At 44.8% G+C, this 13,279-nt stretch overlaps 1 protein-coding gene across 3 annotated transcripts in view; it reads right to left on the reverse strand.

The window, feature by feature from the left end:
* Positions 1–3,134: 3,134 nt before the first annotated feature.
* YDJC (YdjC chitooligosaccharide deacetylase homolog) overlaps positions 3,135–13,279 on the reverse strand; it is a 47,427-nt gene continuing 37,282 nt past the window's right edge. For all 3 annotated transcript variants that reach the window (XM_085845410.1, XM_085845409.1, XM_085845408.1), the window contains 4 exons: positions 9,712–9,811; positions 5,463–5,640; positions 5,145–5,272; positions 3,135–4,955 (listed from right to left, as the gene is read on the reverse strand). In XM_085845410.1, coding sequence (XP_085701536.1) covers positions 4,531–4,955; positions 5,145–5,272; positions 5,463–5,640; positions 9,712–9,811 — 831 coding nt within the window. In that variant the 3' untranslated portion in view covers positions 3,135–4,530. The remainder of the gene's footprint in view (positions 4,956–5,144; positions 5,273–5,462; positions 5,641–9,711; positions 9,812–13,279) is intronic.

Raw genomic sequence — 13,279 nt, forward strand, 5'->3', positions numbered from 1 at the left:
ATTTCAAACAAACAGCATCACTACAACCACGCCACCACCACCATCTACGCTACCACATCTTCGCCACTACGTCCGCTTCCGAACGCCAAACGGGCACCAAGGAAGGAGCTGCGAGGACGCGCGGGTTTTCCCGCCTGTTTTTCCCACCATTTTTCCCCGCGCTTGGTGTGAAGGAAGGGAGGAGGGCAGCTCGCCGCCGATTGGTGGATGACCAGCGTGAGGCGGTCGGGGAGAGGGAACGCCCCTCTTCGAGAACCCTCTCGAAGGAGGGTGGAGCCGAAAACGGGGACGGACTGAAGGGCGGAGCCCCGGGCTATAAAAGTCGGACACGGGCGGAGCGCTTTTGCTCTTGCTCTCTTTGTCTTCTTCTCTCTCTTCTGGCTCGCTCTTCCTCTTCGTCTCCTCTTCGTGGTGGCTGCTGGCCTGGTCTTCTGTGGCGAGGTCCCGAGACCCGCCGGCAGGACGGAGCGTCTGCCATTCCCCACACCACGACCTCGAGCAACAACGTTTCCCCCCCCCCCCCTTTCTATCCGCACTGAGATAGCGCCGGAAACCCCGTCCGTGGCGTCGAGCAGCCAACACGTGCCGGCGCGAGGAACGCCGGAGAGGACTCGCCTACCACGCCAGGGATCGGAGTCGCGGCCAGGCGCGACCACGCCGACGGACGTGGGAGAGGGACTCGACGGCCCAAAGGGAAGTCACCATTTTCTTTTCGGGGTTTTTGTATGGATCTTGTGGCGCCGTGTCTCGTAAAGTAGAACTGTTTAAGTGTTGCCGTGTACGTGTATTCGGTTGTAGATCTGCATTGTTACTTTTGTTTTGGCTGTTATATGTGCATTTTGATTATTGCATGGCTGTATATACGTGCTTTGTGTCTGTGGCTATGAATAAAATGCTTGCTTGTTGAACTGTGCCCGTTTCGCTTCGTCTTTTCTTTATTGACCCTTCATCTTGAATCACGTAAGGGGTTCGTAGTGGGTGCAACATCTCGGTAATTAATCTGAACCGTCCAGGTCGACGATAACACCGCTCGGTTATCCCGAGAGTACGGAACGGGCCGCGCAAGCGGCTCGTGTCTGGAGTCGACCTGCGGCGAGGTACGATCGCCCGGTTTACCATCCGCGTGGGTACTTAGGTAGGTCGAGTTTGGCGAACAACCCTATCCTACGCGGGTGGCCGATTGGCATGATTGTGGTGAGGTTGAAAGGCCCACCCGTGACTAGCTCCTGGCGTTGGTCTGAGAGGGTCACGACAGAATTGTCCGTCCGGTGGGCGACGTGCCGCGATTCGAGTTACGTGGCCGTTTGCACGCCGGTGGGCGCAAATTCGCAACAATAACATCTCAATGATGTGATCAGACAATGAATGTTGTGATGATCAATGATAATTATTGACTCTGGACAGCTGAGCTTAGTGGGCCCCACCCCCAACCCACTTGCCATTATAACATACTTATACAGACCACATCATCAGGCAGTCAGCATCTATCTTCATTGGTTCGCGGGCGCCAGCAGTGACCACTATTTTCATTTCGTTGCGTCTGTGTGTCTGTCTGTTTGTGACTCTCTCCAGAGCATAGCTCCGTGACGTTTGATGCAATCTTGATGAAACTTGGACACAAGCTCGATATCATGGTCTGGTTGGGTCTTTTTGTATGAGGAGCGTCCCACGCCCCTTGTGAGTGGAGCCACGCCCACTTTAACTTTTTTTCTCGATTTTTTTTTTCACAATTTCATTTCCTAAAAGCTGTGTGCCATGTCCATAAGTACAACATATAAAAAATCCGAGTTGATCAATTTGGATGGAAGAGATAGGTTTTTACAGTTGGGCTTCCTCAAAAGCTTCCACTAACTCAATTGTACCTATCGTGGCATTGTTCAATAATGCCCGCGAACCATCGTCGTCTCCCGGCTTGTCCTTATTTATATCTGATTCTGATGACTGATTTCTGAGATTTGTTTCTGGCCTATCAAATCTTGTGGTCTTTTCATTCATATGAATGTCATTCAATTCTTTTGTATGGTTCCTTTTTTTGTCATTCTCATCAAACTGGCATATAAGGGCTTTGTTTGCAATTACAACTCGCGAAGTCTTCTTTTTTTGTTGAATCAATTGTTTTTGTTAACCGAGGGATAACTATTAAACTGTTTACTATCTGTTGAGTCCCCCAAGAGGCCATAAAAAGCTTGAAATGTCAGTTTTGAAACAGTGACCTGGTTGATAACACTGCAACTTTTGCCATGATTATGTCATTCTCTTTCACCCGGTAGACACGTATTGCAGTTTGAGTTCTTTTGCCTAATGCTTATCAGACCCATGTACTCACTGCCTTTTATATACACAATTCCTTATATTCATTTCTTTGTAAGACCTATAACCTAATGTTTTATCCTCTCTCACCAAGGCCAGCTATAGGTCATCATGCTCTCTCTTTGTTCCCCCACTCCTCCACAGCATATATATATATATATATATATATATATATATATATATATATATATATATATATATATATATATATATATATATATATATATATATATATATATATATATATCAGGAAATGTAAGCTTAGTTGAGTACAAATCATTGTGGATGTGTACCATCTCAGTGTTTTGGACTCCATGGTACCATGAAATAAATGTTCTCTGATTAAATGTACTTTTCGTTGTGGACAGTGAATTAATTGTTTCTACAAATTGAGTAACAGGATTTACACCAGGTCAGTTAATAGAACAAATCAGAAAATTCCACAACAGCAGTAACAACACAGAGGACATGGAGGTCAAAGGTGACAGCGAGTCTGAGTTGGAAGTAGAAAGAATTGATGGATTATTGAGAGATTCAGATGGCGAAGCATGTAATTGAAGACTCAGAATCAGAGGAGGAAGACTGGGATTACTGATAGGAGACCACTCTAGAGAATTTCAATTTGTTTGAATGAATGGCTGACATCTGCTTGTGGTCATTCATATGGGCTATACAGTACCGTATTATGCTGAACATTTTCAGTCACTTTCATCGGGATTGGTAACTCATGAGCTCAGATCTAGTTCTGTATTTTGGAGTTGGGGAGGGGGTTCCAGGTGTCTGGCAGGCATACTCCACCACAGAAAATGTCAAGTGGTCATTCATTATTTTTTTCTTTCTTTCTTTGCCTCATTCGAAGGACTTTATTGTTTCATCATATGATAATCACATTGCAAAACAGAAATGTACAGATAAATGAAATCAAATTATGTACCGTAGCATGTCAAACAATCTTTCTACCTGGCTTCTGTCATTTCTTTCGTTTGGTTTACTGTTAAAAAAAAATCTGTTCATATTTCAACTCGTGCAAAAGAGCTCTGGCATGCGTTTTAGTACCAAAGCTCATCTTTGTGTTTTAGTACCACAGCTCATCGTTGTTGCCAAAGTTTAAATACATCAGGTTTATCTTTTTTTTCTCTCTTTCCAATCAATGAGTAGAAGTGTTTTGTTTTCATGTTTAAAACATTGATAGCATCTACTGCAATTGACGTTTCTATAAATTGTTCCCCTGATTAATCCATACCTGTTTCAGCAGTACGCAATTTATCCAACCATAATCTTGGAAATGCTTTCTTTAATTTTACGAACTTATAGGGAAATAATAGTTTCGGCAATGTATTACATTTAACAGATAACGTCAGCGTCTTTACAACACCCACGACAAATGACGTGTTATACCTTAGAAATCCCTTCTTTTCCCATGACTTGAAATAAAACATCTGATTTTCAAGTTATGTTGCTGTTATTCCATTGTATTTTATTCTCAATGTTATTCTCATCAGGTTAAATCACAAGCTGATCTCGCTCAATTTTGGGGTGGTGGCATTCAGGGGTGTCTGGCGGGCTCACCCCACCACTGAAAATGTCTGGCACTGGCTATTCATGATACCTTGGACTATGCCAAACCATTTCCTGTAGATTTCATCGGGTTAACTCACGAGCTGATCAAGTTCAATTTTGGAGGTGGGGGGCATTCGGGTGTTTCTGGCAGGCACACCCCACCACTGAAAATGTCTGGCAGTGGTCATACATGATATTCAGGACCATGCGGAACATTTTCCAGCAGGTTTCATCAGGTTAACTCACGAGCTGATCTCGCTCAATTTTGGGGTTCCGGTGATGTAATCTGGCAGGCACACCCCACCACTGAAAATGTCTGGTCGTGGCCATTCATGGTACCCCGGACTATGCCGAACATTTTCCACTAGGTTTCATCAGGTAAACTCACAGAGATGATCTAGCTCCATTTTGGGGTCCCTTTGTAATGGCCCTTTTGACCACACCCACCGTGCCCGGCAGATGTCCATTTCCTTATATGGGACATGCACATGGACCATTGCTATGTACATGAAAATTGGTTAACTTTCCAGCTAGGCTGACCCCCCTGGGCTCCCGGTATATAAAGAAATAGCTAACAGACTCTGCGTGTCACCGAGGGGCAGACAAACGAATAAAGAAAAAAAAAACATACAATCGATCGTCGAACATTTCTGTCCCCATTTATATTATTTCCTCATTTTTCCCATCTTCAACATCCGCACCCATAATCTTCAAACCCAGCTTTTCTAAAAGGTTCTGAAAGTCCAGTGAGACGAGCACGCGAAGCTCAAACTCACGTTCTGGAGAACAGCAGAAACCATCGTGCAAATAGCCAGCCATGTATTTGGCTGAACACTTTGCCTGGCTCAACGAATATCCATCTTCAGCATGTGAACAAGCAAGACCAGGGTGGACCATCAGTTCCAGACATAGACCGTGACTCATCTTACAGTCTTCCATCCCGATGATGCTCGATTGAGTGTCAACCCTGCATGGAGTCATTTCTTGCATCCAATTTCCTTCACTCGTTTGACCCCAGCGGTCGTGTCTTGTCTTGGTACCACTCAGTGCTGTGATGTCCTCACAACGGGTGGTCATTTCTTTTCCTGACAAAGGTACGATTTCATTTTGGTTCAACTACTTCTGTTCAAATTAATTTTACAATGATTCATGTTATGATAAAAGCAGCACCAATGGAATATGAACAAGTATACATGCAACCATAGCATTTTATTGTTAGAATCCATTATTTTACTGCTCCAAGTAGAATTTGCTCGATTCATCATGAATATTACCATGCAGCTTGCAACTGGGTAGGTTTCCATTCTTAACCGCTGTCAACGCAGTGCGTAAAACGGAGCCCAGCAAGTCAACGTCCATTCCGGCACCCGTGGTGCTTAAGCCCACAAAGGCATCTGCCCATCTATCAACACAAATGGTGTGGTTAGATGGTGAGCCAGCAGAGATTAAAGCCTTCTTCTATCTAAATAGGCTTTGAAATTGGAGGAAACATTCAACACCAACACATTTAAAATACATGTGTAAACATAACTAAATATGGAAAAATAAGGTAAAATAATTAAAATTAACCAAGAGTAAAAATGTGCAAATACCGCAGTCCATATTCTTTGAAAATTGGAGCAGAAAGAATAGCTTGCACAGACACCTGTGCAAAGAACTTCTTCCTTGTGGGGTCCAGCCAGGAGCAGCTGTTGACGTCCACCTCGACAGGAAGGCGTGTACGCAATATTCCATGGTCGTGCAGTACACGTGCAAACACGCTATTGACGCCTGCAAGGCAAACAAGGCAAGCAAGGCTCTGTTACATCGTGCAATGTTTACATGTGAGTTAAGTAGGCAAAAGGCTGTTTTCCCAATGTATTCCTAACACAGTCGGATTTGGGGGGGGGGGGGGGTGTTAAAGAAGCTTAAAGCTGTGTTCACACAGATCATCAGTATCATTTTGTGTGTGCTGGTTTGCATCATTGTTCGGGGGGCGTGGCAGTGCCGCTAATGCAGTGCCCCCTGCAACTTAGAGCAGGAATTTTGAATTTGTTTCATGGTGCTCGCCTATTCTTCATGAAGGAGACCGTGGAGCATTTAGCTTTCACAAACTAACGGCGACAGACAGGCTGCAAATTTTAACATTGATTCAAGGGACGGCAAACATATTGATGAATCGCCCTTCGTGAAAGACATCATGATCACAGTGTATAGCTGGGCCAGGATTTGAACAAAGGATAGACAGCTTAAGGTGAGTGTGTATACCTCGAGTCAATCCTGCCAGCTGCTTCACAATACTCCAGAGATCATCAAGCTCACAGTCACCTCAAGTGGCTATTGCCTGGTGTCATGTAGGACTACAGTTGTAACAACTCTCCAAATTTGCAAAAATTTTGCTACAGATTAAAATGACTGTGTTGAGATCCATCCATCCATTGTGACCACACTCTGTACAGAGCACTGGTGCTGCCAAAGCGGTCTCCTGGGCTAATGGGCACAATCCTGGACAAGTCGAGACTCCGACACAGGATACTCAAATGGCTAAATCATCCCAGCAAGCTGGTACTCATTTTGCCGACCTCAGAAGGATGACAGGCTGAGTCATCCCCACCTGGTATTCATTCAACAGCTGAGTGGGATTTTAACTCAGGACCTTGGGATCCCAAGTCTTCCACCCTCACCATGAAGCCAACACCAGACAAGTGTTGAGATTAAATTATTTAATGTGCCTAAGAATGAATTAGTTGGCATCATGAAAAGGCATAATGGTGGATCATGTAATGACTATTGTTATGATAATTGCTCCACACAGTGTCCTCAGATGGTGAGCGAGGGTGAACCCGTGAACCAAATGATTGCGGCATGTTCACACAACTTTAGTCCGAACTAATAAGCCATGGTCCCAAACAGATCAACTCATCCGAGGTGAAGTAAATCCATAAACATCAGTGAAGACATATGGCAGTGCTCCCACAGTTTAAGACATACCAATACAATAAACATAAAGCAACACACTGCACAGCAAGTACACTGTGGAATCACCACTGGTCCAAAACATTTTTCTTCACGCCTCAAAAAATGAAATCAAAGAAAGAATGAAAATTCATCATCATCAGAAAGATCAGAAAGTTTCATCAGAAAGAAAATAATCAAGTTTAGCATCTCAGCCAATCTTGGAGCAGCACGATGTGATGATGGTAATGTCAGTGCTCAATTTCAAAGCATTGTGCAGTTGGTGAAGGTGTGCAAGAATGTTAATTTTTCACTAAACAAAAGCAGAATTTTTTCTTTTCATTAGCACCCACTGGACTCGGTCTGAAACGGGGGCTTATGGATTGGGTCTCGCCCGTTCTTAAGTCCGTCCGTCTGCAGCCATGTCTCAGACATGTATTGACCGATTTAGTTCAAAATTGACACGAAGACAACGCATGATGGTATACATATGCACATAATTTTCTTTCGCAATTCGATCAAAGATGGCCGACTGGCAGCCATTTTGTTGTAAAACCCGATATTGAACATGTCCGAAACCATTCCTCAGACATGTAATTACCGATCTTGTTCAAACTTGGCACCCAGTTAATGAATAATGGCTTACGTATGCATGTCATTTTTTTAAAGATCAGATCGAAGATGGCCGACTGGTGGCCATTTTGTTACTTAAACGTGTCCCAGCAATCATTTCTCGGATATGCATTGTCCGATTTTGTTCACACTTGACACAAGCACAGTACATGGTAGCATACACGTGCACCTCACTTTATTTTGTGGTATGATGAAAGATGGCCAACTGGTAGACTGGTGGTTATTTTACTTGTTAAAAAATGAAAAAGAAATTTTCGCCTCCTCCTCATGGATACCGAGATACCGATCATGCCAAGTGCAAATCTAGATTGAGCAGAATATTGATCATGGTGTGCTTAAGGTTGTGCATCATGAGTGCGTGATGATATGACTAACGGGGTTGTCTGAGCTCAATCCTCCAAATGCTGAGTCCCAAGCAAGGAAACAGCATATACCATTTTTAAAGTATTTGATACGACTCAATCTGGGTTAGAAGCAAACCACCGACCTCCCTGACTCAGAACAGGCGCTCCAACCATTTTGCCACCTGGTCTGGTAATAAACGTGCCAGTAATCAGTGATATTTGTGGTAAAACCAATGTTAAGGATATTATTTCCATCAAACTTCCTGGTTAAAAATTTCCATAATCGAGTGGAGATTGCATACCTCAACTCTATTGTTCTTCACCTCTCCTGTATGTGGCGCTCCTTCCTGAGAATGTGCTATCCCATCCTTCCTGCCAGGACCTAAGCAGGCAGTGCACTGCCACCTCAAATCTTTCTTACCCCCATTAACCTTTCCTAACCCAACACTTTGATTTGCAGTGTTTCTTCTACTCCTTTTTTCCCGTGTGTTTCGTTTTTTCCATTCTGTTGCATATTGCATCCTAGAATGGCCATGAAGCCCTGTTGTCAGTTCATACCGTCACCTCACGATTCAATGAGCTTCAGTCGTGGATGGGAATAAAAACCTTTTGCCCAGTCTCTCACCATCATCCGCGTCTTGCTGCAACGTGCATAATGGTCTGTTCAGTCACGATGGCAAAAAGTGGTGACCACTTTACGAGTGGTGTACAACTTAAAGCAATGTTGACATTAGTTAAAATTTTCAGGTTTACTCTGTACAGTTTATCCATACATTCACACACAGTATGTTAATGTTTAACATAACCATCTATCTATACATAGGGACTTCAAGAAAGTTGCACATTGCGAGTAAATTTGGTAGATTGTCAAAGTTCGAGGTAATGTGAGGATGGTTTGGTTGAGATTTACACTATTTTATGGACATTAAATATTGTCATTCCATCCATCCATACATTGGGACCAGACTCTGTGCAGAGCGTTGGTGCTGCCTAAGCAGTCTCCTTGGCTATTGACACAATCCTGGATGGGTCGCCACTCCAACACACGATACGAGCAAGCTGGCACTCATTTTGCCGACCTCGGAAGGATGACAGACAGTCAACCCCACCTGGTATGAATTCAACAGCAAAGGGGGATTTGAACTCAGGATGCTCAGATTCCAAGCCCACCACCCTAACCATTGAGCCAACACCAGGCATATAGTCATTCACTACTGTACTTTGTAGCAACATGATGTGGTGATGGTGGACAAAGGCTGAATTAACAAGTACTGACAGCTCTTGATGGTCTCCAGCTGCGGCCTTGGTACGCACGATAAGCACTCCGCGGCTCGGTTTCGGGAAACTGCTCGAGCAATGCTTTCATAAATTAACTCTTTGTATATCCCTGTATGTATATTGTTGTAGTTTCCCGCCCGTTGGCGTGCGAACCACCGCGTCTAACCAATAGCGGTCGCTTTGCCCACCGAACGGACAATCCAGTATGTTGTGTGCAATCAAATTCCCAAATTCGTAACAATATATAGTGGGGGTGTGAGTGCTGTTTGGGGAGAAGGGAACCATATAGATTTGGATGATTCCCTTTTCCTGCATGTGTGTTCTTATTAAACAGTTGTATTCTGAGCGGTCTCCTGGTCCTACCTGGGAAGAGGAACACACCAAGTCAACAATAAACACAAGGAACATTGCTTGATATAACGATCAATCAATAAAATTAAAAAACCCATACAGTGTATATATTCCAAAAATCAAAACTGCCAAAAATAAAAGAACAATTTAAATCAACCAATCAGTTAATGTTCTGCCCTTAAAATAGAAACATTTTTGGCAGTTAAGAATTTTGTGGTAAATTGTCTGAGGTACCGTTGAGGTACAATCTCTCGGTAACCTACCCGCGCTGGAAATGCCTCCCAATTAAAGTTGGGAATACCTGGAAGTATGTGGAAGTGTTGGTGACCATCAACATGCTTTGGATGACCCCCAACCAAGAGCACAAAACGCAGAATCTGAGCTTCGATCTCTTTCTCCACCTGGGGCCATGGGAGAATGAGGGTATGCTAGTAGGCATTATTCTGTATTATAATACTGTATACTTTGATTATCATTTATTTTCATTTGATATTAAGTTCGGGTGGTTGGCATATCATCCATTATTCAAAAAAAAAAAAAAAAAACAAAGGAAGAAAAATACAGTAAACCAACAACTTGTGTCCATCAATTTTGGAGCAACCAGGAAATAACTAACTTGACCTAAGGCAATGTTTCATCCTTAACCCATGGATTTCCTTTGGCCAAAGTTCTAATTCTCGCATAAGACTTGTTTTTTTTTATTTTTTATTTTTATTCCTTTTGCAACTGTATTCCAGTTGATACCAGTGCAAGGAATCAAAAGAGCATCAAACCTTAAGCAAGTCATGATCAATATTCTGCTCAATCTAGGTTTGCACTTGGCATGATCTTATGTTTAATTATAGGCATGAGCTCAGCTGTGTTAAAAACGTTCTCTTCCTTCCCAGGGACGTGTTTGAGGCATGCTGGCTAACTGTTCATGTCATTTCTGGAGCGAGCAGGCATGGTTTGCATATGTACAGTGCGTATACTAACTTTCTATCAAGGCCCTGAGGAATGTTCTACAGGCACTGTGCATATGCAAACCATACTGCCTGCTCACTCCAAAAATGACATGAACAGTTTGCCAGAAGCACCTTTGACACCCCCCCCTTCAAATTTTTCACCTTTTGTCGCCTGTTAGCCGAGAATTAAATTACATTAAATCAGACTTTTCCACCTTTATTTACACATCGTAACCGACAACTTCCAAGTGAAAAACAAAATTCTACAAATTTCAGAAAATTAATTAAAAATACAAAACGAGAATATTGTTACGAATTTCGGTCCGCCCGGCGTGCGATCGGCCACGTAACTCAAATCGCGACCACGTCGCCCACCGGAACGGACAATTCAGTCGTGACCCTCCTTAGAACTACCGCCAGGAGCTAGTCACGGGTGGGTCTTTCGACCCCACCACAATCGTGCCAATCGGCCACCCGCGCAGGATAGGGTTGTTCGTCAAACTCGACCTACCTAAGTACCTGCGCGGGTAGTTAACTGGGCGATCGTACCTCGCCGCTGGCCGGCCTAGGACACGAACTGCTTAAGCGGTCCGTTCCATGCTTCAGTGATAACCGAGCAGTGTTATCGCCGGCCCCGACGGACGTGATTAGTTACCGGGTGCTTACACCCTTCTACCAATTCCTTCCGTGATGCAAGATTGAACTTTCAAACAAAGGAAAGGACGCAATGAAACGGGGAACAGTTCGACAAGCACATTTATTGAAACCACATGTATGCAGGCAAAGCAATGAATAACAGTCATGCACGTATGTACAGCACACAAATAGAAATGTAAAGAAAGAATTACTACCGACTAAAGCAATGTACATACATGCACAGTCACTTAGGCAGTTCTAACTTGTTGGACACGGCGCCACAGCATGCATACAAAAACCCAAAGAAATAAGTGGAAGAGAAAGGACTTCCCTTTTTGGGGCCGGTGAGTCCCTCTCCCACGACCGTCAGCGTGGTCGCGCCTGGCCCCGACCTCTCTCGCGGCCGGCGAACCCTCTCCCGCACTCCTCGTCCGGACGCGCAGGTCCACCACACAACCGGCGCTGCCGCGTCTCCCGTCCGTACCTCCATTGACAGGCCGCTCGCCAAGCCGCGAGCGCAGGACCTCTTCCACCGACAAGACAAGACCCCTTCCACCGACAAGACACCAGCGCCAAGAAGAAGACAACGACCAGCCCAGAAGCTCAAAAAACCAGAAGAACACAGGAACTCTCGAAGACAAGGAGACAGGAAGACTAATCAAGGTCCGTGCTGTCCGCCTTTTGTAGCGCGGGGCTCCGCCCTTCGCTCCGCCCTGTTTTTGGCCCCGCCTCCCTTGAGCTTCTTGGCGAAGCCTCTCTAAGGGGGGCGTGCCCTCTCGCTCTCCCTCCACCCCGCCCCGTGCAGGGGCCGGGGGAGTCAGTTTTGGCTCAGGGCCAGGGAATTATTCCCCCAAAAAGAAGCCCCCACCTTTTCTCACCTTTGACCCCCGGCTCGGATCGCACTTCCACCACACCGAGCGTGGGGAAAATCTGAGGCGGGAGAATTTAGGCGGGAGAAACAGGCGGGAAAAGTCCGTGCAGGCTCCGCAAGAGCTTTTATTCTGGCAATCCTGCGTGCGTTCTTGGACGGTTTTTACCACGGAAATCGTAGCCGCGTGGTCCGTGGAGGACGGCGTTCGTAAACGCGGATAGTGGTGAAGAAGGTGGTGGTTGTTGTGGTGAGGATTTGAGCGTGGTTGATTCGTGGTTGTAGTTGGTGGCGATGGTTGGCGTTGTGGTTAAGGTGATTGTTGTGTGTTGTAGTTGTTTGGGGGCGTTGTTGGTGGTGGCGATTTGGTTCTTGGGGGATGATTGGTCCAAAATAATGATAGAGAAAAGAAAAACGGCTATCTCAAAGGATCGCAGCCCTGTGAACATGGAAATTCCCTCGAAACAACGGTGGGGAAATCTAGCTACACAATTACTTATCGTCATAACTGATCAAAGGACCCTTTATGGTGTATTGCGAATTTCCACAGCCGTAACAATATCTTGGTTGGATAAGTGTCCACCCCCCTGAGTTAATACTTGGTGGAAGCACCTTTGGCAACAATTCCAGCTGTGAGTCTGTTGGGATAGGTCTCCACCAACTTTGCCCACCTTGATTGGGCAATATTTTCCCATTCTTCTGCACAAAACTGTTGAAGTTCAGTCAAATTGGGTGAGGAGTGTTGATGGACAGCAATCTTCAAGTCATGCCACAGATTTTCATTTGGATTTTGGTTGGGGCTCTGACTGGGCCACTGAAGGACATTTACTTTTTTTCCTTAGCCACTCCATTGTAGCTGTTGCTGTGTGCTTTGGATTGTTGTCGTGCTGAAAGGTGAACTTCAGTCTCAATTTTAGCTTTCTTGTCAAGGGCAGCAGGTTTTCCTGTATGATATTTCTGTATTTTGCTCCATCCATTTTCCCTTCTATCCTGACAAGTGCTCCAGTCCCTGCTGATGAGAATCATTTCCATAACATGATGCTGCCAACACCATGCTTCACAGTAGGGATGGTGTTCTTTGGGTGATGTGCTGTGTTGGGTTTGCACCAAGCTAACGTTTTGCATCTCGGCCAAAAAGTTTCATCTTGGTTTCGTCAGACCACAAAACTTTTTGTCACATGCCTTCAGAATCTCCAAAGTGGTTTTTTTTTTTTGCATACCTCAAATGGAACTCAAGGTGGGCTTTTTTGAGTAATGGCTTCCATCTTGACACCCTTCTGTACAGGCCAGATTTGTCGAGCGCTTGAGATATTGTTGTCACATGCACACAGTGACCAGTCTTTGACATAAAGGCATGTAGCTCTTTCAAAGCTGCCATTGGCCTCTCTGATCAGTCTCCTCCTTGCTTGGTCATCCTGTTT

The sequence above is a fragment of the Eptatretus burgeri genome, chromosome 11 (genome assembly GCF_056783735.1).
Source record: "Eptatretus burgeri isolate ZD-2024b chromosome 11, Ebu_testis_v1, whole genome shotgun sequence".
Taxonomy (NCBI): domain Eukaryota; kingdom Metazoa; phylum Chordata; class Myxini; order Myxiniformes; family Myxinidae; genus Eptatretus; species Eptatretus burgeri.